The sequence below is a fragment of the Anolis carolinensis genome, chromosome 4, assembly GCF_035594765.1.
Source record: "Anolis carolinensis isolate JA03-04 chromosome 4, rAnoCar3.1.pri, whole genome shotgun sequence".
Lineage (NCBI taxonomy): Eukaryota > Metazoa > Chordata > Lepidosauria > Squamata > Dactyloidae > Anolis > Anolis carolinensis.
This window is the reverse complement of record NC_085844.1, coordinates 191,822,874-191,846,682: the sequence shown is the minus strand read 5'-3', so window position 1 is coordinate 191,846,682 and position 23,809 is coordinate 191,822,874. Positions and strand designations below refer to the sequence as shown.

Sequence of the window (23,809 nt, the reverse complement as noted above, 5' to 3'; positions counted from 1 at the left end):
AAGAAAAGGATATTTTACCTGATATGCTCCCAGTCAACTCCCTCAAAAAAGGGATTTGTTTTAATTTCCTCGACACCAGGAGCACCAATTCGATGTTCCCATTCACAGCAAAACCTGTGCAGAGAAAAAGAAGCAACATGGAGAATCCAAAATTTTAAAAAAGCACAGTAAATTACTAAGAGGAAATGGAACTGTCTGACATTACAGAGGGATTCTGGCATGTCTGGCAATCAGAACTACTGTTTCTGGTTTAGTTCAGGGGAAGGCCCTGGGCCATCTTCCAGATGTATTTGGACTCCAACACCCGATTGTCTTAGTGAAGCAAATGCCAGTTGTGAAGAAAACTGAGGTACAATTCAACATCTAGAGGGCCAAATGTCAATATTCCATTGACTAGGATTCTATCGAAATTGGGACAAGATATCAGAAAAGGACAGCCCTTACTACTGCAGACTGAATGCTACGAAATGTAATTTGCACAAGAAAGTCTGTCTATGTCATGCTCCAAGGACATATTGAGAGCAATTGCTGATGTGGTGATACCTTAGAATAAGATCTTTGGCTCGTTCAGAGATTGGTACCTCTGGAGGGAATATAAGCGTCTCTTTCCAATTCATCACCTTCTTATATGTTTCTTGGGGTGTCTCTGAACAGAAGGGAGGGTAACCTAAGAAATAAATTAAGACGATCACGAGGAATGATTAATGAAAGATGTAAATAATGGTTATCTCTAACCACATCAAACTGTTTTTCAGATTCATGTACTTCAATTGCAGAGAAGCACCAAGATAAGAAGTTAAACCTAATGCAGTTGTGTGGTGCAGTTTCAGTCTTCAACCCCCAGATTCCCCAGACAATAGACTCAATGAAAAGGGTCTGTGGGAGTTACAATATGAAAATTCTGGACAGCCAAATGTTCCTACCAATGAGCATCTCATACATGATGACCCCAAGCGACCACCAGTCACAAAGTTTATTGTAGCCTGTTTGCATGAAAACTTCTGGAGCAATGTAATCTGGAGTTCCCACAGTAGAGAAAGCCTGCAAATAAACGAGGTGTGTTATATATGTCCAGAAAAATGTTAGCAGTGAAGAAATCAATCAAATCTTCAACATAAACCATATTCTTTTGGCGGGGGGAGGGAGGTTGATATCCCCAATGACACAGAAGGAGAAGGATAAACCAAAAATCCAGCTCCTTTTACTCTTGCTCTTCTGAAGGCTCATTCAATGACATTTTCATGACTTTAAACATCCAATTTAAACACAGAATCTCTGCTTAGAGATTGCAGCTGAAAAAGAGATGAGACTTTAGGGCTTTCCCATCAACTCTACATCTCCAGAAAGTTCCTCCTCTCCCTCTATTGCTTTTCTTCAGGCAGATCATTATAAGAACTAATGATTGGTCCCTGGATCATGATCTTATTGTCTTTATGTGTTGCATTTTTGGTAAGACTAAACAAACTGTCTTTGTGGCTAACCTCACATAACATGTTAAAAAAAACCTTAGTGACGTGAAAGCTGGGTAAACACCTTTTAAAACAAGCTTATTATTTCTAACAGCAGTACCTACCAATTGCCGTCTGTTTCTTTTCCAAGTTTCTGCTTTCCTTTTAGAGTTCATATTCTGAAAGGCTGAAAAAAATCAAAGCAGAAATATGATTAATTTTTTAAAACTTTTATTTAATAATATATTGATGTTGGCCCAGATTTTTGGATAATCGTTTACTGCATTTTATTTTTTTCTTGTGGCATCCAGGGACCTCCCTACATACCCAATAATCCAGACAGAATAGACAAAAATAGGATGTCATACCATAATTTAAAATAAGGTTGCAAATGAGTGGTGGGCGAATGAAAATAAAGTATAAATTAACATTTATTTTCAAAAGCAGCTCATATTTTAACGTTTTCCTTTTTTTTCATTTATGGATAATTCAGTATAAGGAATTTATACCATTATGCCTTCATTTTTTGTGAAAATGATACTTTTTCTCCTATAATACAGCTCTTGTAAAGTGCATTTTTAAGGTGTAAACCAGGAGGACAAGGACTGTTCTTTAAAAATTGCTTGATTTGTCTGAATAAAAGAGTAAAAGTACTTTAAATAAAGTAAAGCAATAAAATACTTGTGTCACAAAGCAACAAAAAAAATTGTATAATCCAACATTTCTCCAGCAAGGCTCACTAATAAATAGCAAAAGGTTGACAGACCAAATTAAAAAAAACCCTGACTAAGGTTGCCTTGCACAGATTAGCATTTTGGGCAGTTAATAATAATAATAATAATAATTTTATTTATACCCCACCACCATCTCCAAGAAAGGACTCAGGGTGGCTTACAGAAGCATATACAAGTGTGGTAACACATAAAAATAGAGGTAAACAATAACAACATCAGTGAAGATAAAAACAACACATTACAAATAGTCCAATTTAAAAATCAATAAAATCATCCTGTTAATAAATCTCCATTTCTGATACTTTGTACACATTGTTGTTATGGGAACTGTGTATTTTCCCAGCTTTTGCTGAGATTTCAAGTTTTCAAGATGGAAATAATAATATTATTACTACTTACTAAAGTCACTAGGCAGATTGTGGCTCAGGTTTCTATAAAACTCTGTTCTATGTGCTTTCTTTAGTCCAGTGCAGAGACCAAAGTCTGACAGTTTCACGTGTCCCTAGAAAAAGACAAAAACAAATGGAAGATTTTTTAAAACACCTAAATTAATTATGGATTAATTCGTGTCCCACCAAGTCTGTTTGAAGACAGCCACATATTTAATATTGCAAGAAGTATGAGAACATTTAACTCACAGCTCCAAAAGAAACTGTTATGCGTCCACTTCAAAATCTAAAACCCGAACCCTGATCCATGTACTAAATCCCTAGATTTAGTACCTTTTATCACAATTAAGTCTTGCTGAATGAAGGGCTGACTCACAGATTTAATTTCATCTAACTGCTTAGCCAAGTTCTTCCATTTCAAGCTCTTTAGAGTTTCCAAAGGAAATAACAGTGCCACGACATGAAATAAGCAACTGTATTTCTACCAAGTAATATTAGAAAGTGCTAGCCTTTGAAATACTCTTACCTTACTGTCCAAAAGAAGATTATCTGGCTTGATATCACGATGAATAAAACCCAGCTGGTGAATTGAATCAATTGCTAGCACAGTCTCTGCTATATAAAACTGAGTCTCTTCTTCTGACAGAGTATCTTTTTTCATCAATAATGTCATCATATCTCCTGTATGTACAGATGATAAAGGGGGAAAGGTTACATTCAGCTCCTTTGTAAGCGTAACTTTTAGTAAATTTTAGTTCGGGCTGAATTCTAACATCCACTTAACATATTATGTACAGCACCTTTTCCCCTCCCAGAACAATTTGATGAACTTCTAAAGTATATTGATGAACTTCTCAGTACAAGTGAATAAATAAGGCGAGTATCTTTAAGAAGTCATTTCCTGAGTTTATCCCAGCAGTTCCCAACATGGCATCCTTCAGATGTTTTAAATTATAACTTTCATTAGATGACAATCAACAGGTAATTTCAATTGGAGTAGATTTTTAGAATCAATCAAGTAATGGTAAATTAAGACCAATATCAATCCCATTTATTCTATGGGTTTATTCTAGTTGGGATTCACAAATGACTTTATACCATTGTTCACAAACAACTGCCATGCTTGCACAGGATGAAGGCACGTCTTGGAGGATAACAAAAGGGGAAAGACTGGTTTACACAGATTTGTTCAGGATGCCTTTTGACAAAATTAAATACTGATTTTGAAAATACCTTCGAATTGCCAGTAAAAAAACCTTGTATCAATCTAAAGTAGATGTAAATTTGATCGCAATGATGCAAACCTATATTAAAATGGCATGCACATAATTTCACCAGTTCTATGGCCTTCCACCATTTTAGTATGCCCTAATAATTGCTGCTTAAACAAACAAAAATAAATTTTATCCAAACCTCTGAATAAGCAACCTTAATTTATTTTCATTGTTACTAAGTAAAATACTAGTAAATTGAATCCTGGTGATTATGGTCCTGAAATAGTAATTATTGAATAATAATGCTGACTGGACATATAGACGAAAACAGTTCTACTTCTCTTTTCTAAAAAAAAAACACATGTACATTATTTCGAATTTGATTACCAGTATTCTAGACCTGCTGCTTAGCTACGTAACTGCCTTAGATATATAGCTAAGTAACAACTCCAATGCTGCACTCCCCTATCTAATTCTGACTGACTGGACAGCAGATGCTCCCAATCAAAAGGGCTTGTTTCTGCCATCAAATGGAACATCTCTAATGGACATTCTTAACCTCATCCCACAAGAAATCTCCAGTGTGACAGTCAGAAGCAAGATCTCTTCTTCCACTTGAGGCTACTTGGAGAAGGAGGAGTCCATCCCACGGAAGCTGGAGGCTGTGCCTGATCACACTGAGAGTCCCTTGGCTTGTCTGTTTAGACCTCTTCCCCTCTCTTGCCTCCATCTCCTTGCAAGAGGAAGATGTATACAATCATCATGTCTCCCACCAATGTTGAGCTCAGTGAAGTTTTATGCAAAAGCAACAAGATGTTGCAAGTCTGGGGGAACATGTTTACTGCTTCCTAATAACAGGAAAAACAAGCTTTTGGTTCCTGCCAGAGAGATCGGACAGCTAAATGAGCTGTTGGAATTTTAAAACCATTTAAAGACCTATTTCTTCTGGCAGGTCTACCTAGACAGTTTTTAAACATTAATTTTAAACATGTATCCTTTTTAAAGCTATGTTTTGTATATTTTAATATGTATTTTATAGAAATACATTTGAATATGTGTATTGTGGTATTTTTACAATGTTTATGTGTTTTAATTATTCTGTAACCTATCTCGAACCTCAAGGAGAGGCAGGTGGTAATAATAATAATAATAATAATAATAATAATAATAATATTACTACTACTACTGCCCAGTAAAACAGGACTAGAAACTTTTATTATACCTCTGTATTCTATGCATTATTGAACATGTAGGGCAGAGCTTTCCAAACATTTCATGTTGGTGACACACTTTTTAGACATGCATCATTTCGTGACACAGTAATTCATAAATTGTAACAATGAAATGAATGAGAACACAACATATCTCATGAAAAACATTCTTTTGTATTTTTAAAAATACAAGATTTATTGTGTATTTCACAGATTCATTATTTTTGTGCAACACACCTACACACTGCAGCTGACATTAACATGTCACAACACACAGTTTGGAAAGCTCTGGTGTAGGGACTGTGAACATGAATCAGTTATGAATGCATAACTCTATGTGAATTCCAGCCTATATTATAGACACAGGAATAAAATTGTATTCCATTCAGATTGTTAATTACAGATCATGACAAACTTCGTTCTGTAATGCATTAATCACCCAAGCATGCATTGAACAGCTCAGAATCAGAAACCATGCACCGACAGAATGAAGTAGGCATATGTACAAGCCATATCTGATGAAAATATCCCAACAAAACAGTACCCTATTATTTAAAAGAATTACCTCCAGGTAGGAATTCCATAATTAGATACAGGTTTAGCTTATCCTGAAAGCTATAGAACATTTTTACAACCCACAAACTATCTGCTTCCACTAGAATGTCACGCTCTGCTCGAATATGGCCAACCTGTAAAGAGATTAAAAAATTCATTTTAAATGAAATTTTCTTTTCTTTTAAACTAGGTTTGTAATGAAAGAAACATTTTCACATATTTGTTAGATCCCTAGGCACTAGGGCAGTAGTTAATGTTAAAACACTGGCTATGGTTTTATTTTAACTGAACAAAGCTTGCCAAGGCCAGCAGCATTACCCACTCACTTGCACTCAAGAAAACCAAGATGGAGGGCCATAGAGTTGGAAGAGGCCACAAGGGCTATCCAATCTAACCTCCTGCAGGAAAATACAACCAAAACAACCCCAAAAGATGGCCATGCAGCTTCTGCTTTAAAACTTCCAAAGAAGACCCCACCAGACTCCAAGGTAGCACATTCCACTGCCAAATAGCTCTTACCGTCAGAAGAACACAAACTTGCCCCCTCTTCCATGTGACATCCTTTCAAATATTTAAACATGGCTACCATGCCCCCTCTCAGCATTGTTTTCTTCAATCTAAATATACCTAGCTCTAACTGATGCTTTAGCCCTGTTTATGCAAGTATGAACAGCATTTATTTTAATGAAACACTGGTAGAAGTCTCGCATTAAACGGTTCGGGGCCTGCCTATTTTCGTGACCGCATCTTCCCTTATGAATCTGCGCGACCTCTAAGATCATCTGGGGAGGCTCTTCTCTCGCTCCCACCCTCGTCACAGACACAGCTGGTGGGGACGAGAGAGGGGGCCTTCTCGGTGGTGGCCTCCCGGCTCGGGAACTCCCTCCCCAGGGAGATTAGGCTAGCACCTACCCTGTCCATCTTCCATAAAGATCTAAAGACGTGGATGTTCCGCTCTTGGCTAGACAATCCCCTAGATAATTTGGCCCTAACTAGGACCCTAACTAGGCTGCTCACTGGAGGGAAGGATATTAGAGGCAAAGATGAAGTATTTTGGCCACATCATGAGAAGACAGGAAAGCTTGGAAAAGATAATGATGCTGGGGAAAATGGAAGGAAAAAGGAAGAGAGGCCAACCAAGGGCAAGATGGATGAATGGTATCCTTGAAGTGACTGGCTTGACCTTGCAGGAACTGGGGGCGGCGACGGCCAACAGGGAGCTCTGGCGTGGACTGGTCCATGAGGTCACAAATAGTCAGAGATGACTGAGTGAATGAACACACACACACACACACACACACACACACACACAACTAGGACATAAAATCGGCCTGGTACTAAACTACCGTTCTCTACCCAAAGATATGCTCCATGTTACATTGCCCTTCATCCCTAATTTTGCCGTCTGATCTACACACTTTATCCATCAGCCCTACCCCAAAATTGATTTGCACCAATCCACCCACCCATGGCCAGAAACTGATTGTTATTTCAGGTTCATTGGTTGTTGGTTCAATGGTTGCCTAATACTCTGTTATAATGTTGTTGTTTTATTCTGTTTTATGATATTGTTTAATGTATTTCAGTGTGTTATTTTAATTATGTTGATCAGACTCGTCCCCATGTGAGCCGCTCCGAGTCCCTCCAGGGAGATGGAGGAGGGGTATAAAAATAAAGTTATTATTATTTTATTATGACACAGCAAACAAGATAGATATGCTGGATATCATATCACAAAATCATAAGTCGAACACTTCCCAAGTGTCTAGGACTGTGTATTTTCGGATGATGCGCGCAGATCCCAGCAGGGTGGCCTTTTGCAGCTGGCAGATCGTAATTTTGTCAATGTCTATTGTTTCCAAATGCTGGCTGAGATCTTTTGGCACAGCACCCAATGTGCCCATCACCACTAGGACCACCTGCACTGGTTTCTGCCAGAGTCTTTGAAGTTCAATCTTGAGTTATTGTTATCATTATTATTATTATTATTATTATTATTATTATTATTATTATTATTAAAAGTTATTATTATTATTAGTTATTATTAGTTATTATTATTATTATTAAGCACATCCACTGAAAGTCACACAATTTAAACCTCATGGCTTGTAGAACTTTTAGACCCTTGGGATAATGTTTCAAATGTACTAATACATGTGTGCACACTTGCTTACTGGTAACACAGCCCTTAGGAATCTAGGACTGCCTCTTCCCATATGCATTCTGCTGCCATTTTTGTTTAGCAGCTCCCAACATGGAAAAACCCACATTAGATCACCTCTGTTAATGTTTGATAACTTTTCCATCAAGCCTTTAGGATATTTCTGCTGTTGACATTTACCTTTTAGAGATAAACTTTTAAATCTACATTGATGATTTGCATATTTTCTTGGTACCGTCATCCATTTATTTGGCTGTTTTTTGCATCTTGAGTTTTAAAAGGGCAGTAGCATAATAAAGGTCTAAAAGACATAATACTTGCACACGTGTGGACAACTGAAAGATGGAGATCCAGAAACGACATTCATAGTACCAGAATCGCAAATCATAAAAAGCGCAAAAGCATACAGATCACTGTCATAAAGATACTTGCAGACAAACTCATGCACAATCCATCCTAAAACCTGTAAATTGCTAAGATTTTGGGTTTCCGTGAGTTTTTCGGACTGTATTGCCATGTTTCAGTAGTATCTTATCCTGACGTTTTGCCTGCATCTGTAGCAAGCATCCTCAGAGTTTTGTTCAGAGGTTAGGCTTTGTCTGAATACTCAAATCTCTCCAGGGAATCTCTAATAGAAGACTGCAGAACTAAAGGTTTGTCATCCTCTCTCATGTTAGAGTGCCCCTTCCTTGAGGACCTATCTTGTTACTTGTCTCCACTTGGAACTAATGCCTTCCTCAATGTACTAATCAATAAGCCTTTGAGCTCACCTCTGTTTTCATCTGATAGACAATTTCTATGCTCTTGGGTGCTACTGCTCTTGAAAACAGACTCATTGGACATGCGCCTGATGCTGCTCACTCATAGTGTTGCTGGCCCTTTTTCTACAATACATACTTCTAGCTTAAGAGCTGCCTTGGTCAGCATTATGAATACCTGAAGACATACTGTAGTAAAGCCACTCTTCACTGATGGAAAAAACTGACTCTCGCCTCATCCTGACCTTCTCTATTCCCCACTCACCCATTCTGTACTGCTAAAGGATATGATAGGGCATGTAAATCTATTTTAACAGCCTGTTTTAGGTCCAAGAGAGGCATTTTCTTTTTCAACAGTTACTTCTCAATTTGAAAAAAAAAATCCCCATGAGGGGATGGAGTGGAATAAGCTTAAATTTACTACTATGTCTCCTACATCAGTGTTTCCCAGGCCCCATGATCAGTGTTGACTCATAAAATGCAGTTCAATAATGCAATTTCAAACTGCATTATATGGGAGCATAAATGGGGTCCCAGATTGATGTGGATGACTAGCACTTCCGCACCCTAGTGTGCTAGGGACTGACACGATATGTGTGTCTATTGGCTGTTTTCTTAAAGCTCTTCAGGGACTGGCAACATATGATTCAGAGACTGATACCGGTCCACCAACTTCCACTATGACTAAAACTGCCTTTGACAGCTCAATTAGCTGTTTTCAGTCTAAACAAAAAACGTGCAAGGCGGGCTATACAAGACTTGCATGCAATCTATGAGCTCTCAGTCCACCCTTTTATAAAAATAAAGAGCTAGAGGACGTACAGAGGTAAGCAGTTCCTTACAATACTCATGTCATCTACACAATGCTTAAATCAGCCAAGATACACAAAAAGTGCTCAGTCCCGCAGCTCAGTGGCCAATTCCCCTCTGAATCTGTTTACAAGGAGTCAAAAACTAGGTTGACTAATGAGATAATTCTGAAGTCTGTTCTTCACACCTCTATACACACAGCTGAATGAAAATTTGAATCAGGAGATATCTATTCAATACGCGTTGCTTTGGCCTATAGTAGTATTTTTCCCCCTCTTTTACCCTTTTCACCTCTCTCCGCCTCCTCTTAGTAATAATAATGATGATGATTCCTTCACTTCTATCTTTTCCCCATTCCTTCTTTCCCTTTCTCCTTTTCTTTCGTTCTTTCCTTTCTCTTCAGTTCTTCCTTTTTATTCTTTTCCCCCTTCCTTCCTTCCCATCATTCTCTTCTCTTTCTCCTTCCCTTCGTTCCTTTCCCTTTCTAGTTAAAGCACTGGCTGCTGGCTCCACGCATGGGAAAGACACTGTTGTGTTCTCTCCCCCCTCCCCCATTCTTCCCCCTTTTCTTTCCTTCCTGGGTGGGAAGGTCAAAGGCAACCGGGGTCCCCGAGGCCTGGACCTGCTTGGCGGCGCTTTTCCTGGGAGCTGTGTATGTTTGCATATGTGTGTATGTGTGTGTGTTGCTGCTGGGCACACGCGCACTCCTTCCCTCCCTCCCAGAGGTGGACGGTTACGTGCCTTTATGAGGGGGGGACGCGTGGGGCTCTCCTGAATTCCCTCACACCACCGCCTCACTTCGAAAAGGGGAAGGAGAAGCGAGAGGGATAAACGTGCCACCTTTCCTTCTCTCTCTCAAGTGTCCCTTATCTTGGCTGTTTTTTTTCTCCCCTCGTGCAAGAGGTGGGTGGGGCCATGGGAGTTGTTCTAACACATACGCTGTAATGTCTTTTAGATTTTTTGGCTTTTAAAGTTCGTGCCGCTATTTTAAAAAAAATGTTTTTAGAAGTGATGTTCACTAGTTGGTCTGTTAGATGTATTGTGTCTCAATTTCGTGTCAATCCGTCTAGTGGTTTTTGAGTTATGTTGGTCCCACAAAAGAACATGACATTTTTATTTATATGGATTTGATGGTTACAGCTTTAATGAGACTTACAATGCCATATTGGGTAGATTTACAAATAAATCTCACTAAATCTGGTAAGACCTACTTACTCCTAAGTATTTTTTAAAGGGAAAACTATTTCAGAATAAAAAGGGGTCTTTAAGACCAACTAAGTAATTTCAGCATAAGCTTACGAAGAATGGGCTGGAATTCACAAAAAACTTATATTGAAATCAATTAGCTATTATTATAAATGCTGCATGGCTCCTCCCTTCTTTATACACATAATTCCAGTTATTATGTAATAAAACAAGATATCTTCAGTGATAGTTAGATAACAATGTATACGTGAATGCAATTAAAAAAATTAATCCTCAATGATATCCTTAAACTGGGAAAATCAATACCATCAAACTGATTATTTGACATATTTGATAATCACCAGGATGACTTCTTTGCTCAGAAAATTTTCCTAACCTAGAAGTCCTGTTTTTCCAATAACAGTGGTAATTCAAGATATATATTATCAATCTAATTCCTCTAATAAAAAGAAAGAACACTTCAATCAATCATCAGGAGTAAGAATGTGCTGCCATTACCATTTATAATCTCTAATTACCTGCTCTTTTTCAAGCATGTCTGCTTTGCGCAAAATTTTCATTGCATACACGTGTCCTGTATCTTTTTTCTGAACAAGCCGTACCTAGAAGTTGGTTGGAAACAATATATGCATTAAGACCCATTTCAGCTACTTTTTTAATATATGGAAAAGAGGATATACTGTATATTAGGAAGTGGGAAAGAGCATTGGCATAACTAGCCTCACTGCCATGGCCAACTCCAGCAACACTGTCAGCAGACTGGCAAAAAAGCTACATGCAGTATATGGAAAATTAACATAGGTGATGATAAAACCACACTTCCTTTCTCAAACTGTATGCCATTGCGTAAGACAAGTGCATATCTGCCAAGGGTTGTAGAGTTAGAATCAAACTTTTTTAAATTTTTACAAATAAAAACATATATATATATATATATATATATATACACACACACACACACACACACACACACACACCTATATATATTATATGTGTAAGCATGTATGTGTGCTCTGAACTACTTTTGCAAGCACACATAAACTAGAAAAATAGGGGGAAAGACAGAAGAAGTAACAAAAGGTTATTTTAAAAATATTTTTTTGAGGAAAAATAGGCTCAGGCTTCTGGCTTTGCACAGCACACACACAGAAGCCAGAATAATAATAATAATAATAATAATAATAATAATAATAATACTGTAATAAACTTTATTTTTATATCCTGCCCCATCTGCCCGAAGGGACTCGGGGCAGCTCACAACAGGGACAAGCCCGAAACAACGACACAACATATTTGACAAAAACTTAAGAAGAAAAATAGGATTCAAAGAGGTGAACTAGAAGAAGAAAGAGCTTTTTATTTTTGAGGAGGAGGAACTGCTGGTGCAGGATAGAGTACAGAAGCCAGAAGGTAGGGCTTGGGAAATCCACCCCCCCCCCCACACACACACACACACCCCGTGAGCACTCAAGCGAGTCAGGCTATTCCCTAAACCTATCCCACACCCAGTCAATGTAAAGCAAAAAAAAAAATAATCCTAAAATATTTAAACAAAACACACAAAAAGCCCTTTTAAAACTCACAGCCCCTTCCCAATGCATGCCCACCCACTCCTCCTTAGCAAAATTACAAGTAAAATAAAATGACTATACAAAAGATATTAACTAAGAAAATTTAATGCAGAAGGAAAAGGTTGGAATTCTCAAAAAGCAATCCCTAAACACTAAGAAGCAGTGATTATGGCATGGAATGACATAGAAGGAAAAGCTCAAGAGCAGATCTAAATCAAATTTTAAAGTGGAGAATAGAGAAGGAGAAAGGGGTTTTGGTATGTATATATAGGAAATTAGTAGAAAAACATATAATTTGAAACATATATTGATTGAGGTATGGAAAGAGGAATTCAATAGTAATGAGAAAAACATTGAAAATTGGATAAACACAGTTAAAAAATACACATTTAAAAGATTAAGGAAACACAATGGAAAATTTTGACAAAATGGTATCAAACCCCACAAAAAAACTAGCCCATATTACAAAAAGTACATTAAAACTATAAATGTGGGGAAAGAGTAACCTTTACACATATGAATATGTGATGGGACTGAGATAAGTTACAAAATTTTTATAAATAAAAAGTGAGATGGATGAAATATTAGGGATAAAATTAGAGATAAATAAAAAACATTTTTAGCTAGAAATTAGAAGGAAAAGGTGGGAATAAAGAATGGGCTGAAATTACAAAATATTTGACAGAACCTACAAAAGTAGCAGTTACCTAGGGGTAGAAAGAGCACAGAAAATGGGAAATAAAAAAGTTGTATGAATATGCTATATGCTGCAGGATTATACTGTGGAAAAGAGAAGTAAATATACAGTCAGATATCCTAAGGGAATTGGGACTCTAAATGGAATGAGCTGATAACCAGAGTAAAAGGGAAAGGAAAATTTAAGGCACAAAAGTAGACCATCTTAAAGATTGAACAAATAAAATAATATTTTTAAAAAAAATTAAGGTACAACTGCTCTTGGAGGGATGGGAGTGAGAGGGAGGGAGGGAGAGAGGAAAAAAACAGGTACAAGTAGTATGCAATTATAGTAATGGAAACTCTAAGAATGGTATGAGTAAATATGTAAAAAAACTTTCTTTGTCTTTTTCCTTTTTTTCTGTAATGCGAATATTTAATGTCATTCTCTACTTATGTAATCTAATAAAAAAGCGAAGGTACTAAGATAGAACCCACGGAGCGAGCTAGCACAATCTCTCTCTAATGCCAAGACGCCACAGAAAAATGGAGGAGCTCGCCCTGGTATATATAGACCAACTTGGCAAAAAGACACATGATCTGCTTTCTTCTTCAGATTGGCTGTGGCAAGGCTAATGGCGGGGGGGGGGGGGGGGGGAGAGAAAAACCATGAGTAGCTGCTCTTCTCACATGTCAGCCAAATGCAGCCGGGTACATCCGAAGGGCGGATGCTACACGTTCCATTATTGCTGGCCTACGGCTCCACACACACACACACACACACACACATGTGCCGCCACCGCCCCATTTCTGGGGATCCTGCTGACAGATCGCCCAGATCCCCTGAATATGGTATATCAAACAATACTGTGTACACCTCTAGTTGAAAGCAATTTTGAGTTTAGCTGGAGTGGTAGAAATAGAAATAGTTTGTATTTTGACCTCAGAAATAGTTTGTATTTTCAAATACAAACTATTATAACAATATATGAGAAATACATAATTTGATATTTATAGCTTGCCTTTAAATTTTTTATTAAATGTCTTGTTTGTTACATATTTACTCTCCTATTAAATCAGAATTTTCTTTTGCTCAAAAATTTTAATTAAATAAACATAATTTATGTTCTATCAACTTAAGAGACTTGATGATTCATGAGACGGTGATGAAATGTCCTGTGCTGCCATTTTATTACAATAGATTCGGCATTACTAATTGCTACACATTATGACAGAGCTGGGGTTAGATGATAGGAAAATTGGTATTGGAGTCAAAGTCTTAGTGTATTGACTTCACAGCCCTGGGTTTGGCATTTGACTCCCAGTGTGATTGAAGACTAATTCCAGATGGTGTCTCAGCCCTTTGGAAGTTTAGCAATATTCCTGGTGGTGGGAGTAGTGTAGCAAGATAGGAAACGACACCTCCTGGTTTTGCTGACAGAACGAGATCTGTCAAAAAAAATCATCTATTTGGATTCTACTTACTAACAGATCAAGGATGCCCAGATGTCTGTTTCCTTTAAGAGGATTATTAAATTTTCAAAATTGCAAACATTGACCGTGCTTATGTAATGTATATTGTATACACTGAAAGCAAATTATGTGGTAGGATATTTTTCTGCTTTTTATGGGAAGATATAGTTTTGTTGTAATTAAACATATGATTAACAATGCAGAAGGACAAAATGTGATTGGTGGTATTTGTTTATTTTAAATCTGTCTTTCAACTCTTACCTCTCCAAATGCTCCTCTGCCAATTACTTTTAAAGACTCAAAATCTTCCAATCCAAGTCTTGTCCTTTTTAGGCGCAGAAACTCCGTTTCCTTTCGGGCATGTGCGGACCTTCTCATCCTTTTCTAATTGTTTTGTAAAAAGCAATTCAAAATAAATAAATAAATAAATAATGTATTAAACAATCACACCCTAATTATTCACAGTGTATGTTTATTAGAATAGTTTTTTTTTGAAAAGACACCACCAGAAAACAAGATATTTATAAAATACATGCAATACCTCTTCATCTCTCAAGCCTTCTTCTTCCATCACCTTTTCTAGCTTCTTTTGTCTTAAAAACATAAAAATTGTTTTGTCAATGGAGATGTCTCCATATGTTCCTGTCAAATACAACTGTATATTAAAAGACTGAGAAGTATAATTTTGGGTGCTCTGTCCACATTCTCAATATACACGCCAATGAAGACAAAGCTTCAAACGTTTGTGAAATGACCAGGATATCGATCCATACCATATTTTATATTACATAATAAAAGAAAAAACAAAAACAAAAGACAACTACAACTGACTTGGGGCATATATAATAGCAGAATGGGCAGAGAAAAATGTAAATATTATACAATGAATAATTTCTACAAATCCATCAGATCTGATTTAAGTCAGCCACCTATCACCTTGCTAATTGGGTTTAAAATGGGCTAGTAATGGAAAAGAGTCTTCAGAAACTGGAAAAACAAGTTAATTGCATAAAAGACTCAATTCACAACGCACAACACAAATGCACCACTCCAATACAAATGCATCATAGAACAGAGTGGATGCCACAATGTATAATAAAAAAGCAATAACCCTACACCAATTCTACATTAATGAAATTATAGAAGAACAAAGATGTTATTAAAAAATGAATAGCATTCAAACTAGTTTTAAATGCTTCTCAGAATATATAATCCACATTTCTGTTTCCATTAAACAGGGCACCACACTCATCTCTTTGCGACCATATCCACAAGCTTAATGAACCTGATGTTGTTATGCCTATTTTTTTATTAATCAATAACTGAAGAAATGTCCTACTTTTTCAGCCCAGGGTTACTTTACTTTAGAAAGAACTAACTCAACTGCTATAATGAGGGCTACATCTTCATCCACTCACTACACAAAGCCCTCTCTTGGTTACATCATACAGCCGTTACACACCAGAGCACAGAGGGGGTCACGGTGAGGCTCTGGTGCTTCTGAAACAGAATAAACTGAAGACAGGAAAAACCACATTTCTGAGACATGCTTAGACTGGACTAGATATAAAAACAAAAACTATCACCATTAATAAATGAAAGCAAGCATTTAAGAATTTCTAATTATGACAGAAACAACATACTGAGATTTTAATAACAATTCTAATCAAATCAAGAAGCACAAAGAAATAATTACAAACTGGTTAAACTTTAAGGAAAACTAAAAATAGTGAGTATCATGCACAGGAGGAAAAGTTTAAGGTTATCTATACTTTAAAATCAATAAATTTCATTAATTCAGTTGCTTCAGGGAACATTTCCTAAGGACCTGGAAAAGAGAAGGTGAAGAGGTGACAAGATAGCCATGTTTAAATATTTGAAAGTATGCCATAATAAAAGTGGAGCAAGCTTGTTTTCTGCTGCGCTAGAGACTAGGAGACAGAGCAATGGATTCAAACTACAGGAAAAGAGATTCCACCTAAACATCAGAAAGAACATCCTGATGGTAATAGCTGATTGACAGTGGAATGCATTCCGTAGGATTGTGGTCCAGTCTCCATCTTTGGAGGTGTTAAAATTTCAGCTGGATAGCAATTTGTCTGGAGTGCTTTGATTGCATACCCTTGCATAGCAAGAGGTTGGATTGGAGGGCCCTTGTGGTTTCTTCCAATTCTATTATTCTAATATTTTAGTCTGCTGCACTCACGGTGAGTAAGTAACTACCCAAGGGGAACTGACAAAGCTAAGAGCTTAGAAAGTCATTGTTCTTTTCAGAGTTGAAAAATGGTAATTTGCAGCATACATCAACTGCTTATCCTGGTTTTCAAACAGAAAAAGCTAGCAAGAGCATTACCCTTACAAGCTTTCATCTTAAAAGAGAAGAGGACTACAGTAAAATTGCCATTTTGTATGCTGTCTCACATGGCTCTTTAAGCACTACAGTACTCTTTCCTACCAGACACAAGCCATAGCTGCAGCAATAATTAGTACTAAGAGGAAGGAAGAAATGGGTGAGTAGATAGCTGGTGCTAGAGTAGAAGAGAAAGGGCAGGAACATGTTGTTTCAATTACTATTTCCAAGCCTGGAATACAGGGTGGGGATAACAACTTCTAGAGAACTACAGAATCTCTCTTGAAAACAGCATAAGGGCTCACATAATGTGTTTTTGAAATAATTGTTTTCCATGCAAAAATTTGTTAAAGATGCTTAATGCTTTTTCCTCAAAACTCAACTGCATAGCTTCTTCAAAGATTTGTTTTCATTTTTCAGTCAACATTTCAGTCACATGTAGCATGGCGCATCTTGCTCGTACTCACTTTTTCAGGGAACAAGCATCTAACCCAGTGGTTCTAAACCTGGGGTCCTCAAATGTTTTTGGCCTACAACTCCCACAAATCCCACTCAATTTACCAGCTGTTAGGATTTCTGGGAGTTGAAGGCCAAAAACATCTGGGGACCCCAGGTTGGGAACCACTGATCTATCCAGAGGTCTCCCATCCCTTTTGGCATTCACAACCTGCTGTGGTGGGTGTAGCAAAACATCTACACCATGCAAAGGCTGACTGGTATGACTAAATAATAAGGAGGGGGGGGGGGAGTTAAGACTATCCTAATCCAGGAATGGGTGATATGTTGCATGTGGCCCTCAGGGAGTAAAAAAAAAATGGTCCCTAAATGCCTTCATGTGTATATGATGGCAATTTCACCAAATTTCTGACCCATCCTGAACCTCTTCAGGTCCAGGAGGGCCTTTAATTAAAACAAAAAAAGTGACTTATGCATTTGGAGGCAACAACATTCTGAATATTGTTGGGAGTACAGCAGCCCTTCAAGGTCTTAGCCGAACCCAAGTGAACCCATGATAATGTCTCAATTGCCTTTTGCAGTTACGCTCATCCTTTAGCTATCCTTGTTTTATTATACTCAATTCCAGTTTCCCTAATAACATATTGAAGCCATGAATTACCAGAGTGGCAATTTCTTCTTAACTTGGGTAAAATAGTCTTGGTAAGCTCGTCAAAATAATGTACAGACGTCCAGCTGTCTGCTTATTTCCTTAGAACGTATGTGTTCACATGGAGCCAGAAACATTTAAGGGAATAAAGGCCAGAGCTTCACTTGAAACACTCCCAGCTACCTCAATCTTTTAAAATAAGGATCCTCAGCAGTCAAAAGGCCCATGGGCACCCACTGCTTCTCCCTGATCTAGGAGATATTATCTCATGTTTTAAAAGAGATTATAAAGTATTATACTGAAGTATAGAAACTTATAGGCTACAGTCTGACATATTTGTATCAATATAATTTCATTTTTCTTTTGTTTACAAGAAAAAAAAACCTGAACCATTATATTCTAAAAGTCACTCATAACATTTTGTTATTATCAGATTTCTGATTTAGAACTGGGAATCCCAGGTATGCCTCTCCAGCTACAAAAGTCAGTGAAGCAATCTTTGGCCAGACAGTCCTTATTCATTTTAGAGTTCCAAAGAATAAAATAGGAGGTTGTCAGACCATCATATAAACGCATTTCTGAGTTCTCAAAAAGTGTATGCTGAAACGATTTCCTCCTAGAAGCAGATGGTGTGTGGCAATTCACATATGTAGAGTACTAACAAGGAGTAAAGTCTTGTTAGCAAAATATAAGTCATGTGACATTAAAAAACTACTATCTCCAATGGGGCTTATGAAGCCATTCAAATATTAATTAACCTACCCAGTCCTGACAGAAATATGCAGATACAAACTGTATATACTATGAGCATGTGCATATTGGGACTGTAGAAATACGTTACAGAAACAAGAGATAGCCAAAATTCATGATGAAGTTTATGGATGATTAATGTTGTAAACCAAAATTGTGACAGTTATATTCTAAATGTATGTTACTAACTGCAGTTTCAGAAGTCTCTTAACATGCAAATTATTCTAATGTGAAACTGAAATCTGTCTACAACAAATATTAAAGTAACAGCGGAACTTTTTGACACATGTTAAAAACATTTTCTTACACTTTTAAAAATTTAAATCATTTTAATCTTTATTTAAAAACTGAACACAATGTTTCTCTAATATTTTTATTGCATCATTTTCTTATCTCTGCTGATGCTGCAAGCTATTTGGAGTTCTTCTAGACTGAAAAGTAATGTGTGTATTAAATATCCCAAACAAAAAATAAATCTGTACTGGAGTATTTTAAACACATTTCTTTTTATAATGTTGATCAGTGCTTTGTAATAAAACACAACTAATACATATTTGAAATAAATGTAAAAAACAGTATTTAAAAGCTAGTGAAGACCAGAAAAGACTATAAAATGGGTTTGGAAAAGCTGGCTTTGATTATCACACATTCAAGTGAGCCAAGTGTGTTTCGCAACACAAATTATGTTTATACTGGACATACTGAAATCGAAAAGAAATAATGAACTAGAGAGAGAAAAACAAAGTTTTATTCCAGGAAAATACTTCTGCTGTTAATAAAGTGAGCCACCAGAAGATAGTAGTCTAAAAGCAGTATAGTATTACTGGTTTTAAAGTTATTTTAAAGGCATTTTGAAGGCTTGAAATACTGCAATGAATTGCTAACAAGAATAAGAGAAGCACCTGCTCTTTAAAAAAGATCACAAAACCAGCATTTTTTCAATATTCATGCAACTGGAACTTTACCTCATTTCCCGTTCTTCATGCTGTGCAATCAGATTACTGTAGAAATTTTCTAATGTCACTTTTGTCATTGTAACTCGCTCCTTCGTATGGTTGCTCATAGATGAGCAAGGTGCTGGGCCGGTCATTGCCATGGTTTCTGAAAAGGTGGAGTAAAATAATTAGAATGTAATCCTTACATTATACTTCAAATAAAAAGTTACATGATGATTTAAATTGAAGACTCAAGATAAACAAACACAGCTATGCAAAAATGCAATATGATCACACATCATAATACAAACTAGAAACTAAAAAGAGTAGAAAACCACAATGTTACAAAATTTATTGCACAAGTCAGACTTCCTGTTTTTGTCTTTTAAGTTACATACAAGGAAGAAGGAATGTGATAACAGTTATGCCCCAAATTACAGTAGAGTCTCACTTATCCAAGCTAAACGGGCCAGCAGAACCTTGGATAAGCGAATATCTTGGATAATAAGGAGGGATTAAGGAAAAGCATATTAAACATCAAATTAGGTTATGATTTTACAAATCAAACACCAAAACATGTTATACAACAAATTTGACAGAAAAAGTAGTTCAACACGCTGTAATGTCATGTTGTAATTACTGTATTTACAAATTTAGCACCAAAATATCACGATACAGTAGAGTCTCACTAATCCAAGCCTCGCTTATCCAAGCCTCTGGATAATCCAAGCCATTTTTGTAGTCAATGTTTTCAATATATCATGATATTTTGGTGCTAAATTCGTAAATACAGTAATTACATCATAACATTACTGCATATTGAACTAGCTTTTCTGTCCAATTTGTTGTATAACAGGATGTTTTGGTGCTTAATTTGTAAAATCATAACCTAATTTGACGTTTAGTAGGCTTTTCCTTAATCCCTCCTTATTATCCAAGTTATTCGCTTATCCAAGCTACTGCCGGCCCGTTTAGCTTGGATAAGTGAGACTCTACTGTATATTGAAAACATTGACTACAAAAATGCATTGGATAATCCAGAACCTTGGATAAGCGAGTCTTGGATAAGTGAGACTCTACTGTACATCTAAAAGTTGTATTATATATATTAAATTACTCATATATTCAGTTCTGGTGTTTAGATTCCTACAAACATGTTAAACTTCTTGATACAATATACACAGAAACATGTTACATGTTCCACTTATTTCAACAGAACTGGATTCTGTATTGCCAACTTTAACAATCCAATCTCAAGCAACTTTTTTTCAGAAGTATGTCACAAAGGTCTTGACAGAATTTAAATAAAATTGCAGCACATTAATTACTTTTTCTTGCAAAAGGGAAGAAACTGAGTTCCCAGCCATTACAATGCTGCTACTGTACAATCCAACCTATTGCTTGTAATTCAGGAAAGTTACAAGTGAAGACATGATGTGTCACTGTTTTGAAAATCTTCAGAATCTAACTAGATGTTTTCCTCAAAATAGCTCTACAAAATCTAGATAGTTTTTTTTTAAACAATTGAATGTATTAGGTAGCTTATAGTTACATAGTTCTTTGAACCCAGTAATTTAAAAAGGGTCCATTCCTTTCTGGGGGGAAAATGCATCCCATAGTACAATTTCTTTTTCTGATGCAAAGCAACCATAGATCCTTTTCAACAGCTAAAAGTTTCTGTTCATAAAATGATGATACCAATAATGATGAAACAAAACTAAAATGTCATTGGGTGAACAGAAAGCAGAGTTTCCTACTCTGCATGCTGACTGACAAGACACACAGGAGCCTGCTATCCTAAGCACATTTGTGAGTTTATTCCCAAAGAAGTCATTATTGTCAAGAGTAGAGGTGAAATCACGAATGAGATCAGGCTGCATGGTTCTCTTACAGGTTGAGCACCCTCTTATTCAGACTTCCAAAATGCACCAAAATTGTCCATATGGTGACTGAGACAGTGACACATTTACTTTTCAACTGTTCAGTGTACCCAAACTTTGCTTCATGCACAAAATGATCAAAAACAATGTGTATAAAATTACTTAGGGCTAAATACAAGTGTATATGAAACATAAATGAATCCAATGTTTAGGCTAGGGTGGCATCTCCAAGGTATCATATTAGGTATTGCAAAATACAACCAAAAAAACCATCTAAAAACCAAAAATACTTCTGATCCTAGATATTTCGGATAAGGGAAACTCAATCTGTAAAATTATCTTCAGAATGTGTGCATAAGTTGTGTAAGAAACATAGACTTGAGTTCCATCTCCAGTGGTGCACTGAAACTGTAGAATTAATGCAGTTTGACAATACTGCCATGGCTCAATGCTAAGGGATCACAGGAGTTATAGTTTCACAAGGTCTTTAGCCTTCTCTACCAAAAAAAATGGTGGTGACTCATCAAACTACAACTCCCATGATCCCACAACACGGATCCATGGCAGGTAAAGTGGAACCAAACTGTACTAAATCTACAGTGTAGCTGCATATTTGGTGTGTCTCTTCAAACCCTGTTTAGATGCACCCCAAGTCTATGTAAATATGCCAAAATCCAAAATTTAAAATACTGCTGCTCGCATGCATTTCTGATAAAGGATATACTTTACCTTTTATGTGTGTGTGTGTGTGTGTGTGTGTGTGTGTGTGTGTGTGTGTGTGTGTGTATATATATATATATATATATATATATATATATATATATATATATATATATATGCTTGGTTAGCATAGGGAAGGGTTAACATCCCTGATGTGTTTGTTTTGCTGTCTGTGTCCCTCTTCAGAACATTTCACATCACTTTCTCTCCCTGTGATAATTGGATTTTGAAAAATTTGCCTTGTTATGGAAACAAGGATTACTGATACAACTTCAGTGTGGACATCTTTTGCCATGAAACTTTTTAAGGAATGAATTTTAATTCCTTGGGGTAGATTTCTCTCGCTTCCTGTTGTCTCAGCCCCATTCTTAAGTATGAGTAAGTTGGATGTTTGTAACTCTGGGACTACTTGTACTTGCCTATACACCATGAGAAATTTTGGAGATGGCAGCCAAGTCTAAACCTGAATTTCTGAATGTAATATATACTGATTTCCCCTTGACATTAAGTCTAGTCATGCCTGTATCCCTGTATCGCTGTCTGTATCCCTGTTCAGAACATTTCACCTCACTAGAGAGAGAGAGAAAGAGAGAGAGAGCTACACTATTTGTCTTTTTTATTTCTTTGTTTTGATTTAACCTTTTTTGAATGGTATGTGTGACTGATATTATGTACATTGTTTCTTGTTCTAAGCTGCCCTGAGTCCCCCTGGGGGAGGGATATAAAGCATTATTATTATTATTATTATTATTATTATTATTATTACTACTACTACTACTACTACACATACAAAATGTACCTGTTCCAACTTACATGCAAATTCAACTTAATAACAAAACCTACAGAACCTACCTTGTTTGGGGACTGCCTGCATTCCAAAACACTTCTGGCCCTAAGCATTTCATATGAGGTTTATTCAATCTGAATATGTGTATATGGCAGGGATGGGCAATCTTTAGCCCTCCAGGTGTTTTGGACTTCAACTCCCACAATTCCTAATAGCCTCAGGCCCTTTCCTGAAGCGGCTGAGGGGGAAAAGGAAGGGGACTGAGGCTGTTAGGAATTGTGGGAGTTGAAGTCCGAAACACCTGGAGGGCCCAAGTTTGTCCATGCCTGGTATAATGGTATATATGAAACATACATTAATTTTGTGTTGGGACTGAGGTCCCATCTTCAAGCTATCTCATTAGCCTATGTAAGTATTTCAAAATAGGAAAGGAAGAGGGGAAAAAACTAAAATACCACACACTTCTGGCCCTTTTATAAGAGGAACATTCAACCTGTAACAACTGTGGGAACTTGTAAGTTTAGCTTAGGGAGTTGTGCATCATTGGGAAACGAGTATTATCCAGCCCAAAAAGTTATGTGAAGAGCCAAGCAGGTGTTATAGAGAGAGAGAAAGAGAGCGAAAGGAGGATAGGAAGAGTTTGGAGAGGCCAGAAAATTTGGGGGGGGGGGGGGGACACGAGCAGAGGCGAGGGCCGAGGAAGACTCAGAAGCTAGGCCAGGTTGCCATGGAAACGGAGGGCCTGAAGGGGCAAGAGCTTTGGGGTCTGGGGAGAGAGAGAGAGAGAGAGAGAGAACAGGAAAGCTGCAGAAGAGGAGGGGACAACTTACCAGGGACCCCGCCTCTCCTGGAGCAAAGGGGTAACGGCAACAAGGTGTTGAGCAGCCAAAGAACTGCAGGAAGTGGCTCCCTCAGGCCTGCTCTGTCAGCCCCTCGCCCTCTTTTTTTTCATCCCGCCCCAGGAAAGCGCGAGCTCGAAGCCCGAGCCCAGTGCGCATGCGCAAGGGCTCTCCTTCTCCCTCTGCTTGGGTCCCATCCCCGTCTCGCTTGTGGCCCGAAGGGGCGGGGACGGCCTTC

The 23,809-nt window shown here is 37.3% G+C and overlaps 1 protein-coding gene across 2 annotated transcripts in view; it reads right to left on the bottom strand.

Moving 5' to 3' along the window:
• Positions 1 to 23,721, bottom strand: part of stk38 (serine/threonine kinase 38) — a 28,525-nt gene extending 4,804 nt beyond the window's left edge. The window contains exons 1-12 of one of the 2 annotated variants that reach the window (XM_003220352.4): positions 23,563 to 23,720; positions 19,376 to 19,511; positions 14,747 to 14,798; positions 14,467 to 14,589; positions 11,005 to 11,088; positions 5,562 to 5,685; positions 3,098 to 3,252; positions 2,582 to 2,684; positions 1,574 to 1,635; positions 924 to 1,041; positions 544 to 667; positions 19 to 114 (exon numbers count right to left, since the gene is read on the bottom strand). In XM_003220352.4, the coding sequence (XP_003220400.1) occupies positions 19 to 114; positions 544 to 667; positions 924 to 1,041; positions 1,574 to 1,635; positions 2,582 to 2,684; positions 3,098 to 3,252; positions 5,562 to 5,685; positions 11,005 to 11,088; positions 14,467 to 14,589; positions 14,747 to 14,798; positions 19,376 to 19,506 (1,172 nt within the window). In that variant the 5' untranslated portion in view covers positions 19,507 to 19,511; positions 23,563 to 23,720. Of the gene's footprint in view, positions 1 to 18; positions 115 to 543; positions 668 to 923; positions 1,042 to 1,573; positions 1,636 to 2,581; positions 2,685 to 3,097; positions 3,253 to 5,561; positions 5,686 to 11,004; positions 11,089 to 14,466; positions 14,590 to 14,746; positions 14,799 to 19,375; positions 19,512 to 23,562 lie in introns of both variants that reach the window. The other variant, XM_062978448.1, reaches the window with a different exon arrangement.
• Positions 23,722 to 23,809: the final 88 nt, after the last annotated feature.